The 26067-nt window shown below is 39.7% G+C and overlaps 1 protein-coding gene across 3 annotated transcripts in view; it reads left to right on the top strand.

The window, feature by feature from the left end:
• Window positions 1-26067, top strand: part of CHCHD3 (coiled-coil-helix-coiled-coil-helix domain containing 3) — a 279622-nt gene that overhangs the window by 198995 nt on the left and 54560 nt on the right. For all 3 annotated transcript variants that reach the window (XM_042972717.1, XM_042972708.1, XM_042972721.1), the window contains exon 6: window positions 25842-25912. In XM_042972717.1, coding sequence (XP_042828651.1) covers window positions 25842-25912 — 71 coding nt within the window. The remainder of the gene's footprint in view (window positions 1-25841; window positions 25913-26067) is intronic.

Below are 26067 nucleotides of genomic sequence, written 5' to 3'. Positions count from 1 at the left end.
TAAAAGCATAAGTAACTGTAATAAATTGTATTTTTCTTTCCCATTTTCTCTGTGGTACAAAATACGGCAACTTGCCACCTTGCACACCCACACGGCAGTTTAAAAAATTTCCCAGAGCTTATTTTATATAATGTACTTTCTGGATCTTCCCATTATCTGAAGAAAATCATTTTTCTTTTGAGAAAATTACTGCTCTTAAAGTTTATCCACATAGAAAAATGGGTATAGGTAGGTTCTCTCTTTGGTTTGTAGTTTTCATTATTCATTTATCCAAAAATCAGTAATGGCAATAAAATACTGTATGTTCTTGGTAAGTATTTTAAGGAACAGAAATATTGACTTTTACTTAACATACATCTAGTCACTTTCTTTATCTGTGGACATTTTATGGGAGAAAGGAATGTGTGCTGATTTTAGTTAACAAGTAAAATAAACTTTCTAAACTATACATTTAAACCTACCTTGTGTGTTCCTCATTCATTTTTGTTGGATTCAAGAATGACTGTCCTCCAATTTCTTGGTCCCATCTGCGATTTAGAATGCTTTTTAGATAGTTTGCTGTGTTTGCATGAACATGAAAAGTCATTATTGCTTTAACTGGCAATATTAATTTTTTTTAAACAAGCAGTTTAGTACCCCATTACAGTTTAGAAATTTTTATTTTCAGTATCTTTTTCTTTTCTTTGTCACCGTGAGCTCTTCACCAGGCTGGATCATTCATTTAATATTTATTTAGAACAAACTGTATGGCAGACTCCATTTTAGGCTCCGGGAATATACCAGAGAGCAAAATTGACAAAAATTCCTGGTTTTGCAGAGTTAACACTCTGTTGATATTGACAGTATATAACAAATATATTTTATGTCAAGCAGTAATGAGTCCTGTGAAGAGAAATAACTCATAATAAGGGAAGAGAAAATGACAAGCTTGTGTGTGTTGGGGTGAGAACAGATAGGTGCAGATGTTGTTTTATACTGACAGGCCTCTGATTAGGTGCCACTTGAGCAGGGACCTGAGCGCCAGGCGTGAACCACGCATATGGGGGAAGAGCCTTCTGGCAGGCCCCGTTGCACACCAGTTGCCCACATCTCTTGCCTTGATTCCATGCCATTTATTGCTCTAGCGCATTCTTCACTATCTTTTCAGCAAGTGCCAGGTTTGCTTTTCAAGTACAGTATCTGTCTTGCCAAGCCTGGCAGACGTTGCTTATTTCGGTCTGTACTTTGTTAGCAGATCAGTTCTGTTGAGTTCAAATGGCACTCCAGTTTCAAGGGTGATTCTAATCCTCATTCTCCTAGAGGACTAGAAAATAGGTGCTCTGGATCTGGTAAGTGAATACTCCAGTATTTAGAAGAAAATTCCTTATCAATGGAAATGTGCCCACAGGTCTCCCTGTGACCTCACATTTCTTTCCTCAGGCCCCCAATCACCCTCCTCCACATCCAAGTCAGCAGGAATAATCCTGCCCAGCTATTTGAAAGGAGGAACCACAGCATTTATTGTGAGTTTACCATTTGCCAGCACTGTGCTGCATACGTCATATACATTCATGTGCAGGCCTGTATCCTCCTTTTACCTTGGAGCAGAGAGTGGCAGAGTAACAATGTTCTCAATTCTCAATGTCCACATTCTCAATCTCTGTGCTGCATAGACTCTTGGGAGGCCAGAGTTGGGATGGGATTGGATTAGACACAAAGAATCACGCAGGCCTCTTGCACTCGGTGTCCCTAACCAAAGCTGAACACTATGTGGATTACCCACATACGTTGTAATATTAGTCGCACAAAGATTTCTCCTCTAATCATGTCCACAGATTGGACATGGTTAGCCTGTTTTCGTGATCCCTCTCTTCCCTTTCTGGCTTTCATTGATCCTATCAGAACAGAAAAGGCTTGGTAGCTACTCTTTGCCCCTCCATTTTGTGCCCCTTTTTGAGGGAATTCCCTTCCCTACTTTCAGGCTTATAATGCCCCTCATGCCCTCTACCTCTTTTCCATCCTTAAAACAAACAAACAAAAAAAGATTAGACCCCCTGCTGGTTTCTGTACTGTGGACGGTAAATGTTAGAGTGGCCGTGCTGGAGCTTGGGGACACGTATTTGTGTGTTATCCTTAGCATGGCCGGGCCATCACTTTCTTTTTTACCCCCCTCCCATTAATTTTTTTTCAAGGCACTCAGTTACAGGATATTGCTTTACAATTTACATTTGGCATAATTTTATTAGATATTTAAAGGCATCTTCATACCATAACCTTTTTTATCTGATAAATTAAAATTCATTTTAATGGTCTGTCTTACCATTTTTAACTATAGAAAATGCAGTTTTAATGACAAGAGGTATATGGTTGGAGGTCAGTTTTGTATTTAATAGAGATATTGCTGACCTTGTCTTTGAAAATAGTGTTTGTTCTGAACAGGTTGACCTACAGGATAATAGGAGAGTTCTTAGAACTTTTTACATTTTTTAAGGGTCTTTCAGTTAAAGTCATTATTGTAATTTGAAATTGAGGTTTATTGTATGACCACTCATCTTTTGAAACTGCTGTATTTCTCATCATGGCCAGATAGTACCAGAATCAAGAGAAAATAAGCGTTGTCTTTGTTTCAGAGTTGGGATATATTTCTGCAATTCTCTTCCTCCTTTCTTTCTTGCCTCTCTTGTGATTAAAAAAAAAAAAAAAAAAAATTAAGTATTTGGTGAGAAGATTCATAGACCTGATTTCCTTTTCTTAAGGAACCAGTAGGCTAGTGGAAGGGTAACAGGTATGTGAATACAAGGATTATTTTACAGTGTAAATTCTTCAGTGGAAGTTAACACTGATCACCTAGACTACCATTTCCTCATTCTCCTTTCCTTGACACTAGATGTGTGAATTTTGGATAGACCAGGGGTCAGCAAACTGCGGCCCACATGCTAAGAATGCTTATTACATTTTTAAATGGTTGAAAAGAAATCAAAAGAATAATTTCATGACACACGAAAACTGTATGAAATTCAAATTTCAGCCTCTATAAATATAGTTTTAGTGGAACACAGCCACACTCATTTGTTTGCATATTCTCTGTGGCTACTTTAATGCTCCAGCTGAGTTGAGTAGTTGCAAGAGACTGTGTAGCTCTCGAAACTTAAAAATATTTACTATCTGGCCCTTTTTGGAAACAGTTTGTTAAGCTGTCTTTTAGGCATGTTTTTTTCCCCCTCTCCCTAGAAATTCCTGAGGATAATTGATGGAGCAAATGTTTATCCAGTTGCAGTTATGGGCCGGGACCTGTGCTTGGCACCCAGGAGTTAGGAATAGATGTGAAGGACATACTTGCCCTAACGGAGCTCATAATCTAGTGAGTGTGTGACCGTTAAGAAGGCAAAAAAAGCCAGAAAATCAGATGATGAATAAAGTATGATTAAGGACCCATGGATACTGTGAGAGAAAATAGATTAGAGAGGTGCTGTTTCAGATGTTGTGGTCTGACAACGAAGCAGTTAAGAGGAAGGGCACAACAGTCTGTAGAGAAGGCTGAGCGTGGGGGCCACGTAGAATCTCACGTGTGCGCACATATATGCACACCCTCCCTCCCTCAGAATAGCAGACATAGAGGTTATGAGGTGTTCTGGACACCAGACTTCCTCCAGCTTTCTTCCTTCCTCAGGAAGTGGTACCATTATCTATTCAAGGGTTGAAGCTAAAAAACTCACGACACAGTATTGATTCTTCTTTTTCGTCACATGCCCTCTTTTTTCCTTTTGAATATGAGAAAGTTCTTTTGAGACTTGTTCCAAAACACAGCTCAATTTTGTCTGCTTTCTAATTCTAATACCAACAAGGACCAAGCAAGCCTCCATCATTTCTCACCTAAATTCTTGCAATCACTTGTCACCTTAACTCTGTTATCTGCCCCACCCACCACCAGCCTATTCCCCAACTAAGAGCTACAGTGATCTTTTAAGAACTTGAGTTATATTACATCCATTCTTTACTTACAAAATTGTTCCTGCTTCCCCACTGCTCTTAAAATAAAACCCAAGCCCGTTACCTGCCTGTTAAAGAAGAAGAAACAAGGCAGTCTGGCCTGAAAGTAGGGAGTGAGAACACATGATGTGGCGCACTGAATATAATATGAGGAAGGAGAAAAGAAAGAAGGGGGGATTCCTGTGTTGGAGCGTCATCATCTGGGTGAAAGGAAGAACCGTTTATTGAGACTGGGAAGACCAGGAGGATGAGTTGGCTCTTTGAAACAAGAAAATGTCTGTGGGGCACAAATCAGCAATTGTGTTTTTATCCATTTAATTTTGAGGTGTCTCGGTGATAGCCAGTTGAGATGTCAGCAAAATATTTGGACCGATGAGCATGTCGTCAGAGGCAAGATATGAGCTGGATATATAAATTTGTCAACTGAACTGGGGAAAATTTTAGAGCCACTAGACAGGAGGAGCTCCCTTAGAGACCCAGAAGGAGGGAGGACCATGAACCAAGCCTTGAGGCCTGAATTGGTGGTTAACTCTTTGGAGAGGACAAAGTCTGGCAGAGGGAGTCTTCCACTGGGACTTGTTGGTGCAGGACTATTTTGGATGGTGTGGGATAGTGTAAGACTTGTGCTGATTTGTACAGAAAGGGGTTCTCTATCATCATGGAGGGAATGCAAATTTGGACTAGAAAAAAGCAAAAGATTATTAAGAGCATTTTCTATTAGAAAAGTCTGACTAGTCAAAATTTAATTCAAGGCCTTGTAATATACAGTTTAGCAGTTCATTTTAGTTTAATTTGTATAGAGTGAAAATAAGTTTTGACCTTTATAATTGCTATGTCAGAGAAAGCGCATGTTCATTGACTTGTTAACCAGTTTCCCTCTGATTATTTGTGTGTGTGTGTGTGTGTGTGTGTGTGTGTGTGTGTGTGTGTGTGTGTGTTTTGTTTTGTTTTGTTTTGTTTTGTTTTTTGGCTTCAGTTTGTGGTGTAGAGATTTAAAAACAAGTGTTTGGATATCCATAAAATCATCACAGCCTCTTAGCACCTGTATCTGCTTTTGTTTGTAATTACAATTGATTTATCACCCTTCCTCCCTTTTTAAAGCTAAGTGAAATACATAATTTTTTAATAAAATAAATTAAATATCTAATAATAGATTGAGGCAAGGAATAGGATTTAATTAGAGGCTACCTGCTACCTTCTACGTGAAGCCTCCTGATCCTTCTGTACAGATGTGATTTCTTTACATAAGGCATTTAAGTTTTTATACGGCTATTTAGAAATCACTATAGCAGAGCTGTTAAGAATATCATCTCTGGAGCCAGCGGGCTTGGATTCTTTTCTGGTAGTGCCACTGACAAGCTCAAACAATCTGTTAACTATTCAACTTCTTTGGGCCTCCATTTCCACCTCTGGAAAACAGAAATGATAATACCAACGTGATGGTAGTGTTGTATGGTTTAAATCAGATAACCATGTAAAGCACACTATAGTGCCTGGCACATAGGATTTTATCAGTGAATATTAAATATTAACATATATAAACTCTCTGGCAGATTGGTTAGTTGAGGACAGAGATGGTGTGGTGTCGATTTTTGTGTTCCTCCTATAGTTCCTTACATATAGTGAAGCATTTGGAAGAATTTAGTTTTATTTGATTTTGTTTTCATTCCAGTGTAGTTAACGTAGTGTTGTATTAGTTTCAGGTCTACAGTATAGTGAATCAACAGTTACATACATTACTCAGTGCTCATCAGGCTAAGTACTCTTTAATCCTATCCCCTGTTTCACCCATACCCCATCCACCTCCCCTCTGGTAACCATCAATTTGTTCTCTATAGTTAAGAGTCTGTTTTGTGGTTTGTCCTTTTTTTTTTTGTCCTTTGTTCGTTTGTTTCTTAAATTCCACATATGGGTGAAATCATATGGTATTTGTCTTTCTCTGACTGACTTATTTCAGTTAGCATAATACTCTAGTTCCATCCACGTCGTGGCAAATGGCAAGATTTCTTTCTTTTTTTGGCTTAGTAATATTCCACTGTGTATATATACCACATCTTCTTTATTCATCAGTCGACGGACACTTGGGTTACTTTCATATCTTGACTATTGTAAATAATAATGTAGGAAACATAGGAGTGCATGTATCCCTTTGAATTAGTGTTTTTGTAAGGAATTTAGGAGTTAAGGACTTCTTCAGGAATACTCTTGCTTGGATAAAATAAATGCTGAAACTAAATTGAAAAATATTAATCATCCTGTGTCACATAATGGCATATGGACGTCTCGTTAAACTGTGAACCCCCCTAAAGAACCTCTGTTGCTTTTTTATCCAAGCTGATTATATGAAAGATACCACAAGTGGGGGAGACTCTAGAAGCTAGGTCATTATTGCACAGGTGTAATTTTGTGATTTTAATGAAGTATCCTCTAGCTTTATGTTGACGTTAACTCTTTTGGGAGGAAGGACACGAATCTTTGCAGCGTTACGTACTGCCGTGTTCCCCAGGCTTCTAAGCCATGGTTGAACATGTAAGGGAGCTTTTAATGAAGTTATCATCAAGTGCATGCTGCATCACTTCCTTCCAGGGAGTTCACGGACTGTAGCTAAGGCTTTCATAGTCATGAGTGGGAATCTCTTCCAGCCGGTAAACTGAGGCTGTGCGGCACGAGTGGAGCTGCTCATCAGTGCTGCAGTAGCACGCAGAGCAGTGTAGTTACCCAGGCTGCTCTTCTCATTGGATTTAAGAGCCGTGTAGGAAAAATGGCTATATGAACACCTGGCTAAAAGATGTTACTGATTTATGAAGTTAATATTCTTACTAGCATTTCTACTCTTTCTTATCCCCAAAATGATTCGGTGGGACTTGAGCAATATTTTGAGCTATATTGTGTAAGAAAGGTTGGTATTCTCTAATATGTAAACCCTTAACTGAGAAAAACTCTAAAAATCAGTTTTTTGTCTATAATCAGTGCTGGCACAATACTAGGCCATTCATGCTTTGTTCAGTGGGGAGCTAAACCCCATAAAGTTGTTACCAGAGAAGCAGGAAGATCAGGGCACGGTTGGCATAGACCGGCTGCTTGCGGGGTTGTGTTAGTGATCGCCAGCCTCAACAGAACTTTCCATTGTGTTGTGGTTTCTGCTTTTTGTCAAGAACGAAAGGTGTATAACCAAGTTGGTTCAGGGGAAGTGAAGCCAAAAAGGAAGGAGGCAACAAGAATTGAAGAAGGAATTGACAAAGAGTTGAAGACAGCTGTACCCTAAATGAGCTCCCATGTCCTGGTTGAAATGGCCAGGACTCAGCACAGACAGTTAGACACCAGCCTGGTGGCTCTGCTTATGCTGGGACACTGTCTCCCAGGACAGCGTGGTATCCCATGACCTGCTGAATTCAATCGTCTTCTGGCTGGGATGCAGCAGTCGCGTCTCTAAATGACTTCCCCTCCTCACCTCTGGTTCTTTCAACATAAGGGTAACCTAATTTTTGAAGCAAGGACCCCGAGGCCAGGAGAGGTCAAATGACTTGCCCAAGGTCACACGCATTCATTCAGGCCACCTTTAGGAGGTGGCCTTCTGTCAACCAGAGGTCTTCAGCTCTAACATAAGCTGCCTTGTGGGGTATGACAGTCTCCCTCACACCACCAGTGTTTCAGGCAGAATGAGAACGATCACTTGTCAGGGATGCCGTAAAGAAGATTCTTGGGATAGGATTCCATACCTTGAAAGGTCCCTTGCAGCTTTAAGTCCTGTGATTTTTTTGCTCTAGTTTCATTGGTTTGAGAAGTGCTCGCTCCCTAGCTCCTTATGGAAATGGATCTTTGAAAGCATTTTGTACATTTTCTGTTTAAAATACCAATTAGCTTTGCATCTCAGATACTTTACTGGGTACCATGTGTATCATTCATTCAGAGTATTAGTTTGCTAGCCAGTGGCCCACAGTTTTAGTTCCATGTGAAGCAGTAGTTTGGAGAAATAACATGGCAGTTCCTCACTAAACCCAAAGCTCAAGAAAGCTGCTTATTGCAGAGAGACCCTCATTTTCCTAGCTGTCAACCTGACTGATATTTTAATTTTTCTGCCCTGTAGAAAACTTCAGTCTCTTATCCAATAGATAAATGAGTGAACCCCCCAGGAAATGCAGCAGAATGTTTCTGTTTGCCAATGCAATAAATGCAGAAGCTAATAAATGTCTCCTTACATCAGGAGGAGGCGTGTAATGAGTAAATGATGAGAAAAAGAATCCAGGGAAACAAATGATCTATCCAATCTAAGATGACAACCGGGTTCTTAATAACTTGTCCTCTAGTTGGAAGAGAGGGCTTTCAGCAGGCAGAGAATAAACCTATAGGACATAGCCGTTTACATCTAGCTGCTGAGGGATTTAGTTACATTTAGGCCACACTCACGATGCCAGTGGAGCCAGCTTATTACAGACTTTCTTTGCTGTGTGATTTCTGTGAATGTGGGCCAAAAAGAGCAATGATTTCAGGGCCTCATTCACATTACTTACCCCAGATTACATTTATATTTCACATTTGTCTTTTTAATAAAGACCTTTTGTCAGAAGTAAAGAACCAGTCTCTTTCCCGTGAGATGTGTTCAGACCACAGGGGTTTCACAAGAAACTCTTTCCTGTGGGTGAGTACGTTCTTTAAAGTGCTTTTGTAGACCTCAACTCTAAATCCCCAGGGTCCGCCTTTGTGGAAACTAACGGAATACAGCATGCTTTGTCCCTGGTGGATGGCTGCATTCTTGCTTGCGGTGTTTGGAAGGACTTGCACTAGGCAGAAGGCACAGTGTGATTAAGACGGAGTGAATGGGATAGGCCCTGGAAGGAGCCGCAATCCACACAGAGGATGTGCGAGAGAGACTCCATGCCAGACCAAAAGATCATTTGATGACACGCATTTTGTTATCACCCCTCTCTGTGATCTTTCTAAGAACATTTCTCAGTAAAACCATGTGGAAAAGATTGGCTACTAAATACTAGCAGTTTTCAAGAACAGATTTTCATGAATATTTCTAGAAGAAGACTTATCAAATTTGCTTACTGGGTCTTCCATAATTATCTTTTCTTCTCCACCCCCCTCATCCCCCACCTCCCCCTGTACCGCTTGCTTTTTTTTTCTTTTTCTTTTCTTTTCTTTTCTTTTCTTTTCTTTTCTTTTCTTTTCTTTTCTTTTCTTTTCTTTTCTTTTGTTAACATTCTGGCATGTTTCAGTACCACACGAATGAATGCATTTCTGCAGTTGGGGAGTGAAACTTTTAAGTAGTAGTACGATTTAGGCCTGTCATGAAGGGAAATGTTAATGAGTCATCAGATAAAAGCTGGACAGAAGCCACACTGCAGGGCCCTTGTGTACTCAGCAGCATGTGAAATGCGCCTTTGCCTTCCAGATGGAGGAATCTTGCACAGTGCTTTCTGAGGGAGAGCCATTATACCTGAAAGCTAAGATTTTTCAATGTGCTTCTATTCACATGCATATTTCTGTGCCAGATCTTTCAAAAGGCCTTTCCTTTGAAATACAAAAAGATAAACATGTCTTTGAAATGGATAGGTGATCCCTTTGCCACTTTCGAAATCTTTCTCCTTTTCATAGCTGAGAGTTTTAACCCTTAAAATTAAGTCTTGAGTTTTCTGTTCACCTGAGAAGCTTTATATGCGTTCTAGCACTTGAGAGAACCATGCCACTGTTAGGGGCTCAAAATCGATGAAAGGTAATTAAAACTTGAGATAGGTGTTTCACCTGCACTGGATCTTATTTTGCTTGGGTATTGCAGTTCATTCTTACATGACTGTTAAATAAATATAATACCTTCTGTGGTCAAAAAAAATCGTAAATCTGTCAAGTATTTATAGGATACCATCTACTGCTTTGTGTTGAAGAGGCTATATTATTTTTAAATCTCAAGACCTAAGTTTTACAGTCCTGTACTTAGAGCATCAGACCTGGGCTGATTTGGTTATAGCGCATACTACCTATGGGATATCAAGCAAGCATGTAACTTTGGTTAAGCATACCACTCCTGGTAGGTAAAATGAAGGCACAGCCTCTGACTTTGCTGATTCTTTAGCTGGTTTTTATCATAGAATCCATTGAGATAAATGATTGCTTCCTCACCGTATTTGCCTTTTGCGGGGGCAGGGTTGGCCGGCAGGTCTCCACCAGCTTTCCAGCAGTTTCAGGTGTTGGTCTGATGGGATTGTGGCAGTTGTAGAGATGGGATTCCCAGACCCTCTGCTCTTTTCAGGACTTCTTCGTATGAATATCAGATTCCTGTAGGTTATAAACATTGGAATCACATAACTACCTTTTAAAAAAATTTTTTTTAATGTTTGTTCTTGAGAGAGAAAGAGACAGAGCATGAGTGGGGGAGGGGCAAGGGAGAGAGAGGGAGGGAGACACTGAATCTGAAACAGGCTCCAGGCTCTGAGCTGTTAGCACCGAGCCTGATGTGGGGCTTGAGCTCACGAACCGTGAGATCATGACCTGAGCCAAAGTAGGACACTTAACCAACTGAGCCACCCAGGCACCCCTCACATAACTACCTTTAAAAAAAAAAAAAAAAAAGGAAGAAGAAGAAGGAGGAGGAGGAAGAAAGAAAAATATTTTCCTCAGCTTCTAGCACTTTGCTGTTAGGAGATGTTTGTCAGTAAATATTTGAGTGAGTAAAAAATGAACATTTCACCCACTTAGCAAATAGGAGAAGAATTTCACAGACACCACGAATAAATAGGGTTTTGACCTTTGTAATTTAAAATTGGTTTCCCCCCTCTTTTAAAATTAATCTCTACTGTCTCATCTGTATTGGCGTCTTGGATGGATACGTACTTTGTAGCTTGTGAAAATGCCAGCTATTTGTTTTTATTTCTTCTCCTCTGGAGGAGAGCTGATACTGTCTGGGAACATTGTAAGAAATTGTAAAACTGTCCTTACTCTTCAGTATAATCACGAAAGGAACTTAAATATTTCTTCTCTCATTTTCCATCTTCAGGAGTGAAGCAGGCTGAAACAACTCTATCCTTCCATTGTTTGGTTGATCTATTACTTACTTTAGCTGCCCTCTGTGGTTGAATGTTTAAGTTGCTTTTCATTTTCCTGTGTTGTAAACTCTATGATGAAAAATATTTTAGCTAAATTTTTATACACACCCATGATTTTTTCAGATATTTGTAGAAATGAAGCTGAGTCAAAGTCATTTGAGACCTGTTGCTCTAAATTGTACCAGTTTATACTTCGACTAGCAAATTAAGAGGGGAGCCCACTTCTTCATATACTCATCAATGTCGTCCATCTGTATAAACAACAAAAAGCAAACAAAAAACCCAGCCGATTTGATGAGGATAAAGTGAAATGATTTTACCAATCTTTGACAAATTTTCCTGTAACCTATTGAATGCTACTTCTAGGGAAATGGATGTGGCAAATACTTGTACTCTGGACCTTTCTTTTTTTTTTAACCAGGAGATTTTGAAAAATGGCATTTTCTTTCAGGTGAAAAGTTTACTTAGAAAACAATAAAGTTATTTCTAAAATGTTGGCTTTGGTTGGGTTTTGCATAGTTTTTCTCTAACCCTCTGATCGTATAGAATGCCAGGGACAAAAGTAGATGTGCTAATGAGAAACTGCCGTGGATGATAGTTCCATACCCCTTACCCGCATCTCACCAAGACTACTGAACATGGGTGTGAAATGTATGCATTAGAGGGTGAGCACCCTAGCTCCTTAATGAGTAAATCTCAAGGTGACAAATAGCTTTCTAAGCAGAATGATGAAACTGTCTTTTAAGCTTTGGAGTGCTTTGCCATATCTGCATCTCGATGGGCACCCTCATTAAGGGTTTTAGTCCTAACGGTGCTGAGGTCCGCCAGAATCCTAGCTTACTCACGTGAAGAGATGTGCTCAGTCTGGGATTCTGAGCTTGTCTGTGGCCCTCTCCCTTTTATGTGAGCTGCTCCTTTTTACGTAGTGTTGGAAAGGTATGACCTCTGAACAAATGCTTGATTCACTTTGCGGTTGCCGCTTAGCTGGTGCCAGAGAAGCAGAGAAACTGTTATGGAACCAGGCTGGAACGCTGGCGGAAAAACCAGGCGGCACTCGGAGACCTCGGTGGGTCGGAGATTTATTTAACACCGGCGGGCTCAGAGGAGACCGTTTCTCCAAAGATCTGAGCGCCGAATGCAAGTGGGGAGGGTAATTTATAGTTGTCAGCTTCCATATCTGTGGGGGTTTTCGGGCGCACAGCAAACAGGGCAAGAAGAACCCGGAAGAGGGGTCTCCAAGGTAGAGACCAGAGCTTGTTGTGGTCCAGTCGGCCATCTTTGGCGCAGTACTTTATTCATTTCTCCAACAAAACCAAGTGTCGTGTCTGTGAAAGCAAGCTCAAAGGTTTGCTCAATTTTCACGAAAGCTTTTCTTGGATAGATTTTTTTGGATACGAATGAGTTATTGGTGTTGGCCTCTACCATAGTTTAAAAATTCTGGTTCTAGGCAAAAGTAGGAAGAAGACAGGCTCTGTGTTGGCCTCTCCAACCTGCTGTCAGGACCCCTTTTTTTCCCTGACACTTCTCCTTCCTCCCGGGGATGCAGTTTTTACTCTACACACTTCTCTTTTGCCTTGGGAAGCATTAGTCTTCCCCTACCTGTTTGGTTAGGAGGCCCTCTGAGGAAATCACCTTATAATAAGCTACAGGGCAGTAAATGGATTAGTTTAGAGTTTCTCAATCTGGATTCCAAGGAAATAATCTCAGAAGGTCTTCTAATCTTTGTGAGAGTCTTTAACATTTGTGTTTTCTGTTCTGTATTTATGTGATTAGTAGAATCATATTTGCTGTCAGTAGGATGGACCTTACAGGTTTGAGGAGCAGGGGTGGATGACAGTTTACCTCCGCTCAAGGCATTTTCAGTGTCAAAAGGGGCTCTTGGAGGCTCAAAGGCTATAAAACTGAAAGCAACTACCTGTGTTTCCTGTAATGGGTTAGTTTAGGTTTTTCTCCCCATAAGCCTTTAAAGAGGCCCTCACCCTCCCATACAAGGGCTCACCCCTGTGGGTGTGGCCAGCATTAGCTTTTCAACAATAAGCCCTTTTAAATGTCTGAATCTCAGGTTGGCCTAAGGGCTAGACCTGAAGACTTGAAGGTAAATGGGACAGCCGGTAATGGTCAAGGGGAGCTTGTGTTATAGATTCTTCAGATTATTAGTATAAAATTGTGAACAAATGAAGAACTCAGCAGAGTTGATGATGAAGAAGCTAATGTTTGCCTCCTTCTCTACTGTAAGGATTATCATTTCCAGCTTTCTTTTTAGCCCATGGTTTTCAAGAGGACACTGAGCATGTGTGGGCGCCAGTGCATGTGCTGAGCAAGTATAAGAGAGTTACAGAGTTCCCTTCTATGGGAGACGATAATGAGACCAGTTAGGGTAAAATGGAGTGCAGGCCTGAGATGTGTTGGCAATAGAAAAGTGACGCCTTCTGTGTGGAGCCATCCGGTGGGGGTGCTGTTAAATGTGCATGTAGCGTCACCCCAATGAGCCCTTCACAAGACTTATAACCTTGAGAATTGACAGTGTCATGTTACACAGTCCTCAAGAGAACCAGATTCCTGTGCAGTCATTTAAAAGGTTCTGTGTAGGTCTTGCAAGATATCATGGTAAATTCTCATGATAACCCTTGTGATAACTGTGAAATTGCTTTGTCTCACCGTTGTTGAGGGAACAGTGAGACACACAAGCATGTCAAAAGTAGAAAGGTGTCAGATGTATAATGTAGAAGTCTAAAAGGGGAGTGTAGGAGGGGCGGGTGGTTTTATCTCAGAAGAGCTACAAGCAATATAACGACTGAAGACCTTTTATCGACATTATTATAGAAAAGGATAATAGAAAAGTTCATACCTTATACTTCGGGTAAATGAGAAGTCTTACTGTAAGCATGGTAAAAGGGAGCTGTGGGCAGGAAGGGGTCGGGGAGTCACTTTCCCAATAATATCTAGATAAGTTACTTTTCTGGCATGATACAAATATAGGTGTAATGCCTGTTAGAAATTGCAGCATGGTTAATTTTCTTTTAAAAAATAATACGATCCCATGGTAAAAAACTTAAATTGTCACAGGCGGCTATAAAAAAAAGGAAAGTATTTCTTCCTCATGTCGCTTTTCCAGGGATGACAACTATTGCTTACAGGGTATTTCAGGGTGTACGTGTATGTGCACGTGGACCCAACAGGTTAGAAAATATACTCTTCAAATTATTTTACATCTTTTTGTTTTTCTTACTACTTGGACCTCTTTCCATCCATATGAGTTCAAGTAGATCCCCCTTATTTCTAACAGGATTAGAAGAGAGCTTCACAGTTGGAGAGAATTCTGCTATGAAGCTTGACTTATATGACAGAAACAGCTAGAGAAATTGAAAGGAAATAAAAGCATAAGTAACTTAAGAGCTGAATATGAAATATAGAAAATATAGGGCTTTAGAGACTCATTAGACAAACTACTTCCCAGAAATAAAAAATTCTGTATAGTGATCCTGTGGCACTGTAATTCTTTGTTCATTATAATTTGTGTGATTTTTGAATTTGTGTCTGTCTCGCCCTGTATGCCATAAGCTCTGTAGAAGTAGGGCCAAGCCTCTGTTTACTCTCCATTATATTCCAAGTTCCTGGCCTAGGGTCTGGCACAGACCTTCAGACCTTCAGTATCTGTAGAATGAAGAAATGAGCAGATGAAGGAAACTTGGGATGCCAAGTGAATGTTTGGTACAGTTTATTTAAATTGCCCAGATGAAGAAACTGAGGCATGAGACAATATAACTCATATATAATTAATATACCTCATGTAGTGGCGAGGCTGTCAATGAATCTATGATTTCTATTCTAATTAGAAAACTAAATCAAGAAAGGAAAAACCTGAGACTCTAATTAGTGAAGTTTCTAAAGTGCCTGGAATAAAACTAGAAATGCCAGAAGCAGCTCTGAATAGTTCTGTTGCTTTTTATGAGAAATAGTAGAGATGGAAGGAAAATGTAGGTACAAGAGCAGTTCATTACCTTTGCCAGAGTGCCTAGGAGACCCTGGTGTTTTCATGAAATGTGGTTTCTTATGACTGGTAAGATTTGATGCTAGAGTTAACCATGGCTCTAAAATTTTTCAATTCTTCCTGTCCTTTGTCAGAAAAGGAGAGAGGCAGATGGAAACAGATTTCTGACGAGTGGAAGCAAAGCATTACTGCAAAGGACAAACGTTTACTCCTGGTGCATCATTTCATTTGATTTTATTAAAGTCATTCCTGAGGTGCACAAAAAGCAAACCTATCAGGGCTTAAGGAAGAAGGTCTGTTCCGGATTATTGTGACTCAGTGTGTCATAAAGATGGAATGGCTTAAGTTACAAGTTTATTTTTTTCTTATTTAATACGAGTCTAGAGGTGGGCAATTCAGGGCTGGCATGTTGGCTTCAAGGTTGTTAGAGCCCCAGGCACCTACTGTTTCTCTCCAGCCTCCTGGCACAGGGTCTTCTCTCTTTAAGGTCAGCTTGTATTCAGGATGGCTGCTGGGGCTCAAACACTTGCAGACTGGAAAAATGAGGAAAAGACTGGGCTGAAAAGATTTTTTGCCAGTCGAGGTCAGCTGTCTTTAGGCAGCCTACCTGGAAGCCCCCATACAGTTCTGCTTACAGTGCAGCCTAACCTGAAGCAAGCTGGAAATTTTAGTTTGGTTGACCATATATCTAGCCTAAAACTGGGATTTATCTAACTAGGAGAGAGAGATGTTGGAGTAATTTACTGACAGGCTTTTTCCATAGGGAAATCTTCATTTGTCTTTATCACAGAACTTAGTGGTCAGAACTTCTGATTTGTGAGAAGCTGCTAAATTAGTAATTTATTACCCATCACTAGTGATATAAATTTGAAAAAAAAATAAGGCTGAGCATAATTAAAATACACTTATATATGTACCCAAATGGTTATTAGCAGAAATGTGGGGCTACTCAGGATAGCTAATTATGCATCTACTCGATTCGATGATAATTCTTCAGGTTGTGGAGCCATGCAGGCAAATTAATGGAGACCCAGGCTCTGGTGGATCAGCTAGGGAGCTAGGGGTTGTTGGCGGGAGTGGTGTTCTGCTGGAGAACAAGGAGAGGCCAGGATCTGTGCCATTTGGTGAGCCTACAGTGGCCTGTTGATACAATCACTCTCAAAGATAAGGTCCTCGTATTTAGATGTTAAAAAGTGAGACTCAGCTTAAATAACCAAACCCATTCCTTGATGTGCGTCTTAGAAACAGAATACTGAATCTGATACACCATGCATCTGAAGCAGTGTTGGCAGTGTGCAGACTACTTAAATAGGCAGTGTATTTATTTACACAGCTTTCTCTGGGGCAGGAGGTTAGAGGGAGGGAAAGAGATAAAAGGAGAGAGTAGAGAGACAATAGACTCGAGGCCGTGGGTTTAAGAAGTGCCAAAAATGAAAGAGTCTTTACTATGCCAACTACTTTATTCAAGGGCCACTTTTCTGACTGAATATGATCGAGTTCCTCCCATGGCTCTTCTGCCCACCTGTTTCAGACTTCAGGATATACAGGAACACACAGGAGGCTGAATTCAAACCAGCCGTTAGGTGTTCTGATGGAAAGTTTATCAGGAGAAATAACTGAAACCACTAGGTAAACTAAACTGAGACCATTAGTGATTTTTTTTTTTAAATTTCTAAAAATTCTATAGTTCTTTTAAGATTCTTATGCAAAGAATTTAGTTATATTGCAGGGAGTCTCTTGATTCTGGGTAAGTCTACAAAAAGACAGGTTGAGGAAGCATCAACTCTTTTTGGCCACCTGATGCCATTCAGTAAATGACTGTTTCAGGGATTCTGTGCCTGGAATTGTAACCATGCTGCATGTGCAGGATTAAATCAGGTCCTTGTATGCCTAGCTCGCATCTTGGGGGAAACATACTTACCTGCATCTAGCTGATTACATATTATAACATAGCTCCTGGGCAAGTGTTATAACGAGAAATAGAAGCCTGTTTTGAATCCAGCTACTTAACATAGGAATGCTCACATTGACATTGTCATAGGAAGGCTTTCATTGGTACTTGTACACACTAGGCCTTTGTTTAAAAAAACAAGCCAGGAACAGTAACATTTACATTTGGGTGGGTTGTAGGAGGGATAGAGACCTATAATTGTTAATGGTAATTATAGATCAGTTTGGAAAGAGGAGAGCCACACCTTCAAGCTGGACCGCTCACACTAAGGCCAGACCTGGTCCTTCTCCCATTCACTGTTGCTAAATGCCTGCTGAGCTGCCATAATCTTTGAATGGACAGTGAGTAGGAGTGTTACTCACCTCTGAGAAAAAGTGTAAGATTACCAGAATCTACATTATACTTCAGTATGATGTGTTATGTAGTTGTGCCCAAATCACCATACGAAGCATTTGGTAAAAGAACTGACAAAAGCTCGTTAGCAAATTTTTCTTGTGACCTTTCTGTTTTGTTCGTTTCTTACATACTGGAGGTATGATCATATTAGTTAGAACAGAACAGAAATGAGATTCAGAACCTCAGAAAATGCTGCAAGAATACTGTGTGTGCGTGTTTTCTTTTGATCTAATTTAGAATTGAAAACAGATACTTTTCAAATCTAGCAATAATGTGTGTCTGTGCATGTGCATTTAAAAATACACTTTTAAAGGGAAACTTTCTGAAAATGGAAAATGGCAGTGTCACACATTCAAAAACATGGGCCACGGCCAGCCCCAAAAAAGTGGGAATGATGCCCACTCTTGTTGATTCCCACTTCCTTCCTCTACTGTCTAAAAACTTTGTTCTTGAGCATTAGGATACCAGATGTGTAAATCCATCCCCCCATACCCCAAATTTGAAGTTTAAGAGCAGCTGGAAGGAAATACTGGGAATACCCGCATCTAAAATCAGCCACACAGTTTTGTGCATGATTTTGTGCTGTCACTTCAGCTGTCTGTGGCAGGTATGATAAATTGGCTCAATAAACACCAATTCCAAACTCCTGCCTTCTCTTTCTTACTGTAGAAGTGAGAAAACAAAAATTCTTGCAGCCAGGGTTGTGCATGATCTATAATTCTGGCCAGAGAGATGTAAGCACAGATCTCTGGAGAGGGCCTTTCTCCCCTTTTTTTCACTTCCCTCCTCTTCCTTCCTTAGACCATGGGCATGATAACTGGAGGTACACTAGCTATCTTGAGGCAATGGGAATAAAAGGCAAATGCTAAGCATGGCTGCGGAGGAATTGAGAGAAAAGGGCCTAGTCATTTGATAAAATCCTTGGCACCTACATCAGCTCTGGGTTTCCAGCATCCGGACTTGTTATTTCATGAGACAAATAAACCCCTTACCTGTTCAAGCTGCTGTTTGTCCCTTGAACTGTTAATTGTACTGGGACTGTAATTGAACACAGTCCCCGGCAATAGCCATTTCTTTTTTTCATTTCCACAGCAGACTGCAGTGTTGGTCGGTTTGTAAGAGATGTACGATAAACGTAGGGCTCCACGTTTCCATGTTACAGTATTTCAGTTACCTTAAACTTCTGTCTGTTCCAGCCTGTTGTAAATAAAAGTAAACTTTGGAATGCAGCTTACAATTTATGGTGTCACTCTAACACTATTTCAGTAAGTTTTGTGTGTCACGTACTTTGCCGAACGCTTTACGTACGTTGATGAATGGGATGAACTACTCGCCTTTAGGGATCTTACGGACTAGTTGGAGAGACCACATGTAAAAACACATGGTTGGTAAGTGCGTTAAGTGCTTTGCTAGAAGTGCATGGTGCTGTGAGAACACAGACAAAGGTATAAATCAGTTAGCATTTACTGTATAACCAACTACCCCAAACTTCGTGGATTAAAACAACCACCATTTATTTACTTCATGATTCTGCAGATCACCCATCTGGGCACTTCTTCTGGATTTGACCGCCCTCACTTACACTGAGTTGGCTAAGGTTTGGCTGGTCTAGGACGACTTCAGCTAGGGTGACTTACAGTCTCTTCCTCTTCAGCCTGGACTTCCATATGTGGCACTAGGCCAGGATTCCAAGAGAGAGGCTTATGTTTGCAACTGGCCCATTGTCACTCCTGTCATTCTGTTGGACAGAGCAAGTCACAGGCATCGCCCAAATTGAAGGGGTGGAGAAACAGACTCCACCCTTTCTTGATGAGAGAAGCTTGCAAGGTCATGTCACCAAGAGCCGTATACACAGAAAAGAGGGAAAAACGTGGCCACAGGGCACTGAGGGAGCAGCAGGGAGGTACAGCAACAGTTTTCTTTAAAGAATTCATCTCAACTTTTTAAAGTTCAAGATAATAGACTGCTCCTTTTTATTAGCACTTCATAAAGAGGGATGCCATCAGTCCTGGAATCATTTTCCAGTATTGCTGATTTCTACCCTTTGAACATGAGTTTTAAGAGTAACCCGTAAGAAAATGTTGCTCTGGGAAGAGAAAAGTTGCACGCAGAGAAGTGCAGGATTGAAATAGTGGTTGTGAACTTGTCTTTAACCCAGCGTTTCTCCTGGAACATTTGAGGAGTTCTGTTCTCTCAAGATGCTCCAGAATTAAAAGGTTCCATGGGAAATCAGTTTGGGGCTCATCACGAGCAATATTTCTCATCTTGGCGATTTATAATGCATACTAAGAATTAAGGCCCTGGGAATCCTGGCAGTAAAAAGTACTTTTACTGTGTAATTTGGTTCATTGGATTTCATTGATGATAAGGTAAAAAATTATTGGTTTATTTTTTATTTTTTGTAAATATGGTCTAGTGTCACTATCTCTCTATGTATTTATAGTTTTTTCATAGCCATTAACATTCTCAGTACAGCCCAGCCATTGTCTTCACATTTCCCATTTATCTTAAAGAACAGAAAAATAGAACAGATGAGCCGTGTAAACAAAATTCAGTGATTGGTCCAACAGAAGAAAAGATATTTGTGTTTTAAAGATTTAAATGTTTATTAAAATGGCTTTTGCAAAAAGTTACCCAACACTCTATACTTTTTTTTTTTGTACTCTTCAAATGATTTGTAATAGTAATAGGTAACATTCCAAAATGCTTACCATATATAGTCCCAGGTATTGTTCAAAGAACTTTACATGAATTATCATATTTAATCTCCCAGAGATTTTTATTAGGCCATTTTTGTTACTGTCCCAGTTTTACAGAGGTGAGAGAACTGTTGGGGTACGGTGACATGTCCTGTTTTATAAGGAAGGAGCTGTATTGGCAGTATGGCTCCAAAGGAAAGTACGTTGCTCACCGGAGTACAGAGTGCTGTGGACAACATATTCTGTTTCAAATATATTAAACATTTTGTACAGTGGAGCATTCAGTCTCCAACTCAGTCTGCTGCCTGTGTTTTTAGTAACTGGTACCTAGTGCCTTAGATTGGAAAATGTTTTAATACAGAAAACAAAAATGCCTGTCGTTTCCAGTGGTGCCTTGACCTCTCCTATAGGGGACAGGCACATCTCCCATATCTAGTATTATGTTGTTATTTTGGAGATAGGTCACCTCCTAGGAACTTCGTTTCACTTAATCTTTGACAAAGACAAGCCTTTATCAGATTTTTGATAGCGCTGAAACATCAAAAAGATACCATTATTCTACTTTGAATTTACAAGATCTACCTTTCTCAAAGGAAATCTTGATAGAAAACATTGTTTTAATGCTCATGTCAAACAAGAAAATTTTGTTTTAAAGTAAGAAAATAACAGACTTTTAATATTTGATTTAAATAAGATTTACTTGCTACAAATTTATGCTTCCACTGGACAAATCATGTCAACTATTCTACCTCTGTTGATGGAGCAGGAAACTACAGAATGAATATGAATGAAAGAGAGTTTTAAATTTTAGGTTGTAAATATTTTTAAATTTTAAATTTAATTACAATTTACATGTTTTTAAATTTTTAGGTTGTAAATCTTCTTAAATTTTAGGTTGTAAAGGACCCTACAGTCATAAAAACAATATGACCATGCTCAAAGCAATGAATGGTCCTTTCGTTGAAAGACCACCATGTTAGATTATGGGCAGCCTTCTCTGCCTGTTCTTTTTGGTTCTTTTTTTAGGGTCATCTGACCAGATTATTCTCCCCTACCCCATATGGTGTGAGGACTTAGAAAGCATCTTAGCGGGGGCGCCTGGGTGGCTTAGTTGGTTAAGCATCCGACTTGAGCTCAGATCATGATCTCACGGTTTATGGGTTCGAGTCCCACATCGGGCTCTGCGCTCACAGCTGAGAGCCTGGAGCCTACTTCGGATTCTGTGTCTCCCTCTCTCTCTGCCTCTCCTGCATGCACTCTTGACTCTCTCTCTCTCAAAAATAAATAAACATTAAAAAGCAAATTTTTTTTTAAAGAAAGTATTTTAACAAAGTTTGGAGGGGAGAGATATAGACACATATAGATAGGTAGGTAGGTATACTTAGACAGGTATATATGGCCATTTTATATACGTACATATATAACATAATATCTACCTTCTTTGAAAATTGGAATGTGGATATTACTTATTTGAAGCACATATTGTTCTCAAAATGTGGCTATTAAAAAAGGATCAGGGGTGCCCCGGGTGGCTCAGTCTGTTAAGCATCCGACTTTGGCTCAGGTCATGATCTCACAGTTCGTGAGTGCAAGCCCCGCATCGAGCTTTGTGCTGACAGCTAGGATCCTAGAGCCTGGTTCAGATTCTGTATCTCCCCCTCTCTCTGCCCCTCCCCTGCTCAGTCTCTGTCTCTCTCTCCCTGAAAACTAAATAAACATTAAAACAATTTTTTTTAAAGGATCAGACAAAAACACAATTGATGTGTGTACTTACTACAAGCTGTAGGGTTGACCAAATAACAACAAACTTAGCTACCATAATAACATTAAAGTAACGGTAATTTATAATTGATAAGAAAAGAGGCATATACACACCTACTACCATCTCAAGACAACATAGATAATACAAACAGACTTTCTGAAAATTAGGGTCCTTTTTAAAAAAAATTTTTTAATTTTATTTTTGAGAGAGAGAGAGAGCGCGCGCGCGCAAGCGGGGGAGGGGCAGAGAGAGGGAGACACAGAATCTGAAGCAGCTCCAGGCTGTCAGTACAGAGCCCGACATGGGGTTCAAACTCACAAACCATGAAATTACGACCTGAGCCGAAGTGGGACGCTTAAAGGACTGAGCCACCCAGGGACCCCAATTAGGGTATTTCTACCACCTGTGCGTACCTGTTCAGAGTAGAAGCCTTGCAGGATCGGTAGGCAATTGTGAAGCTAGAATTTTGGGAGTAGTTTGGGGTCCAGTTTGGAGAAGGGCCGATTGCCACTATGATATTTGTCCCAGTGATGCATAATAACGTCAGTCTAATGAGAAAACATCGGACAAGTCCATATTGCCAGCCATTCTACAAAATATCCAACTGGTGTATTCCTCAGGAGTGTCAAGGGGTCTTAAGAGACAAGAGGATACTGAGAAGCTGTGACAATTAAATGCAAAATGACCTTTGGAATTGGGTCCTGACATAGAAAAAGAACATTCATAGAAAAAGTGTAGCAAAATAAAGTCTGCAATTTAGTTAATACTAGTTACTAGTAATGTTGCATTGTTAACTTACTCGTTTTGATGATTGTGCTGGGATTATCTAAGACATTGACGTGAAAGGAAGGGGGGTGACAGTATATACAAACTTTCCACCATTTTTGCCCCTTTTCTGTAAGTCCATACTTATTTCACAACAGAAATTGCTTTTATTTAGTAATTTGTGGACATTCGGCAATAGGTTAGCATTCAAGAAAATATACAAAATCTTGACTTAGCCAACCTGTTCAGCATGTATCCCTCTACCCCTGTTTTTATGTTCTGGCTATATTATTAAATTATTTGTTGTTAATTAGTTCCTTTGAGGAGGGGGAGAGTAACACAATTTTTGTATATGTTACAGGCATTTATAACCAGCATAACAATTAGCTATGTACACCTCATTTTAAGAAACATAACAAGTCAGTGAGGTCCCACTGTGTTTCCTTTCTTGATGGTGTTCTGCCCCTAACCCGCCGGCTACCACCACCAAACTGCTGCTACTTGGGGATAATCCGTGGAATTTGCTATTTACTAATTCTATTTGATTATTTTGCATTTTTTCCAAACTTGACATAAATTACACTCTACAATATTCTATCTAGAACTTGCTTGTGTTTGCTCCACATGTATGTGTAATTCATTCTTTTTCATCACTGTGTAGATTTCCACTGTGTGAATACCCCGTATTTATTCATTCTCCTGCTGGCAAGCTTATTGGCAAGCTTTTTGTTTTTGTTTTTTAATGGTTGTTTATTTTTAAAAATATTTTCTGCCACCAAAAGAGAAACTCTACTCTTTCTGTACTCTAGTAACACTATCCACAACTTTAACTCAATATTTATGACCTTTCATTTAACTCTTTCTTTTCTCTTATATCGGATGGAAAGCTTCTCAAGAAGTTTTCAGATCATGAAGATCTGTTTCCCCAAGTTGGACATTATTTGGATAATAAGTATCTAATTTGGTTGAATGAATAAGTATATACTTACATGAATTAAACGCTATCTGCATACAGATCTTGGGCATATTTGTGTTTATTCCCTTAGTTGTTATATGGCATTGCCTCCTGGGGACTTTTCCTCATTATAAAGATTTATACAGTGTGGGAATCTGGCCACTGAGGTGGAAATACAGGACATAAATAAAGCCTAAAACTTTAACTTGGGAAGTTAAGAGCTAAGATTGCAGACAGCACAGGTACATGTCTTTTGTCTGTTTAACGTCTTAGGGAAACTTTGACAAAATCAGTAGTAATTTTACCTGTATTTGGCATTATAAAGCAGAGGGGAGCTTGCTAACTTATGTTATGGCAGAACTCACTTTTGTGCATCATTCCTGTTAGAAAGCTCAATATTTGCCTTTGATCATTTTGAATTTGTACCCAGAATTAGTTTTGCCCAAATTAGCTTTTTCCTCCAAAATTATTTTATTTGTATGTTGACTTGACTCGGCAAAAATAGGTGGCACAGCTCCTGTGCCAATCTCATTTGATTTCTGTAACTGCTTTGGCAGAGATAAGCAAGGCTACTTCATCCGTATTTTACAGGTTACAAAAGAAAGCCAAGGGGACTTTGAAGGACTTGCTCAAGGTCACAGAGCAGAACCAGAAACCAAATCTGTCAGCCTCGTCCTGAAACCAAATCTGTCAGCCTCGTCCTGGCTCTGTCTGGACATTACTGTTTCAATGTTTAAATTAATTGAAAGTATTAATCAAGATGTTTAGCTTTGCCGGCATTTTGAAACTTTAGTATCATAACGCCCCCTTGACAGTTTATTATAGTAGTATGGGGCGTTTCTCATCAGTGTTAGTGGCAGGTTAGTAACTGCCTTTTTACTGCCCTCTTTGTTAGAAGGGTTCACACAAAAAAAGCTTAAGCCAAACGTTGCAAAAGAGCATGTAGTGACCGGTGTGTATTTTAAAGGAAAGAAAAATCTTGTAAAATAAAACTGAAAGGGAGGTGTGATACGACATAAGGTTATAATACCTGAGAAGACAAAAGGCCTTTTGGTAGCTTGCGACCTACAGGTGAATTAAAACCTCTTGGCATATAGACCGATGAAGTTGGTCATTCGCAGTGTGATTTTAAAACATGCAGAAGCCCTGCGTGAATATTGTCTTCATGTCAGAAATGCACCTTCGTGCTTGAAAATGATAAAAAATTACAATCGATCCTTACAACTGTTCTGTTCGTCTTTATTGATCAGGTGCAAGAAAGATAAATCGCAGCCCAAATAAGATTATAGTAAGTGTTAGCATCGTAGGGGACTCTGGGTTGATAGAGAGCCATTCATCATCTCAAATGGTGACCCGTCCGTTGCTCCAGCCACCCCGAGTCTGCTGTCTAATCACATATCCATTGATTTTATCTGCATCCAACAAACCTGGATGTGACTGTCATTGGGCAACCCAGATTGTTAAATGCAGAGGGGTCACTGGTGTGAAGAGGATTTCATTTTCATTTTCTCACCAACCAACAATGATTTATTAAAAAATAAACTACCCCAAGTCACGTATGTGTAACCTGAGTGATTAGGGATTGAAGGTGCACAATAGACCACTGCATCATGTAGTATTCTTTTGTCCTGGGACAGGTCTTGCAGGGTATTTCATTGAGTCTGAAGGCTCTTGGGGTCATTTAGGCCACCCCCTGAAGTAAGATAGGTTTCAACGTAGCCAGCCAGAATGGATAGTTTAAAATTGTTCTGCCTCAGGAAAGGCATTCCTTTCCTATTGCAGCTTGATTTATGTTGCGTATGTGTTCATTTATGTAATACTGGAAACATTTTTTTTTTAGGGGGTAAAAAAATTACCTAAACCCATACCCTGTTCTTACTAATTAATTTGTTATAAATATTGATGCTCTTGTGGTCATGTGAAGGTAATAGAACACATTCTACTCTGTAAAGAATCCATCTTGAGGACAAAAATACTGTATAAAAAGAAGTGAACCTTTAATATCCCAGGTAGAACATTGGAATAATAGGCAAATATGTGAAGAATTTTCTCACAAGGATCAAATAATGATGAATTATAACAATGAAGGTTTACTCTAATTACAACTGGTATACCAGCAGATGTGCTATTATTTAAATGGATACCTTTACGTGCACTTTTATAAGTATCTATGTCACTTATGCAAGAGATCTTTGTCCTACTGCTCGAATGGCTGAAAAAAAGATTTTATGTATTATTTTGTAACTGTAAGTGTTACATTTTGCCCTCTCGAGTAGTGAAAACTCTACTGTCAATCTCTGTCCACAGAGCTCAGAATTCTACAAAGTCACCACCGAACAATATCAGAAAGCAGCTGAAGAGGTGGAAGCAAAGTTCAAGTAAGTTTTTAACACATAATGTTACAGTATTTCCCGTCCTTGACAAGATCAAAGTACAAGGTTCTTGCTTCTTGAATAGTGGATGGCTTGTTGTGGGCCCTCTGGAATACTTGGAAGTGTATTTGGGTATTTGGGTAGTGAGGTGCATCCGTGTT

This window comes from Panthera tigris, chromosome A2 (assembly GCF_018350195.1).
Source record: "Panthera tigris isolate Pti1 chromosome A2, P.tigris_Pti1_mat1.1, whole genome shotgun sequence".
NCBI lineage: Eukaryota > Metazoa > Chordata > Mammalia > Carnivora > Felidae > Panthera > Panthera tigris.
This window is presented reverse-complemented; position numbering and strand designations above follow the sequence as displayed.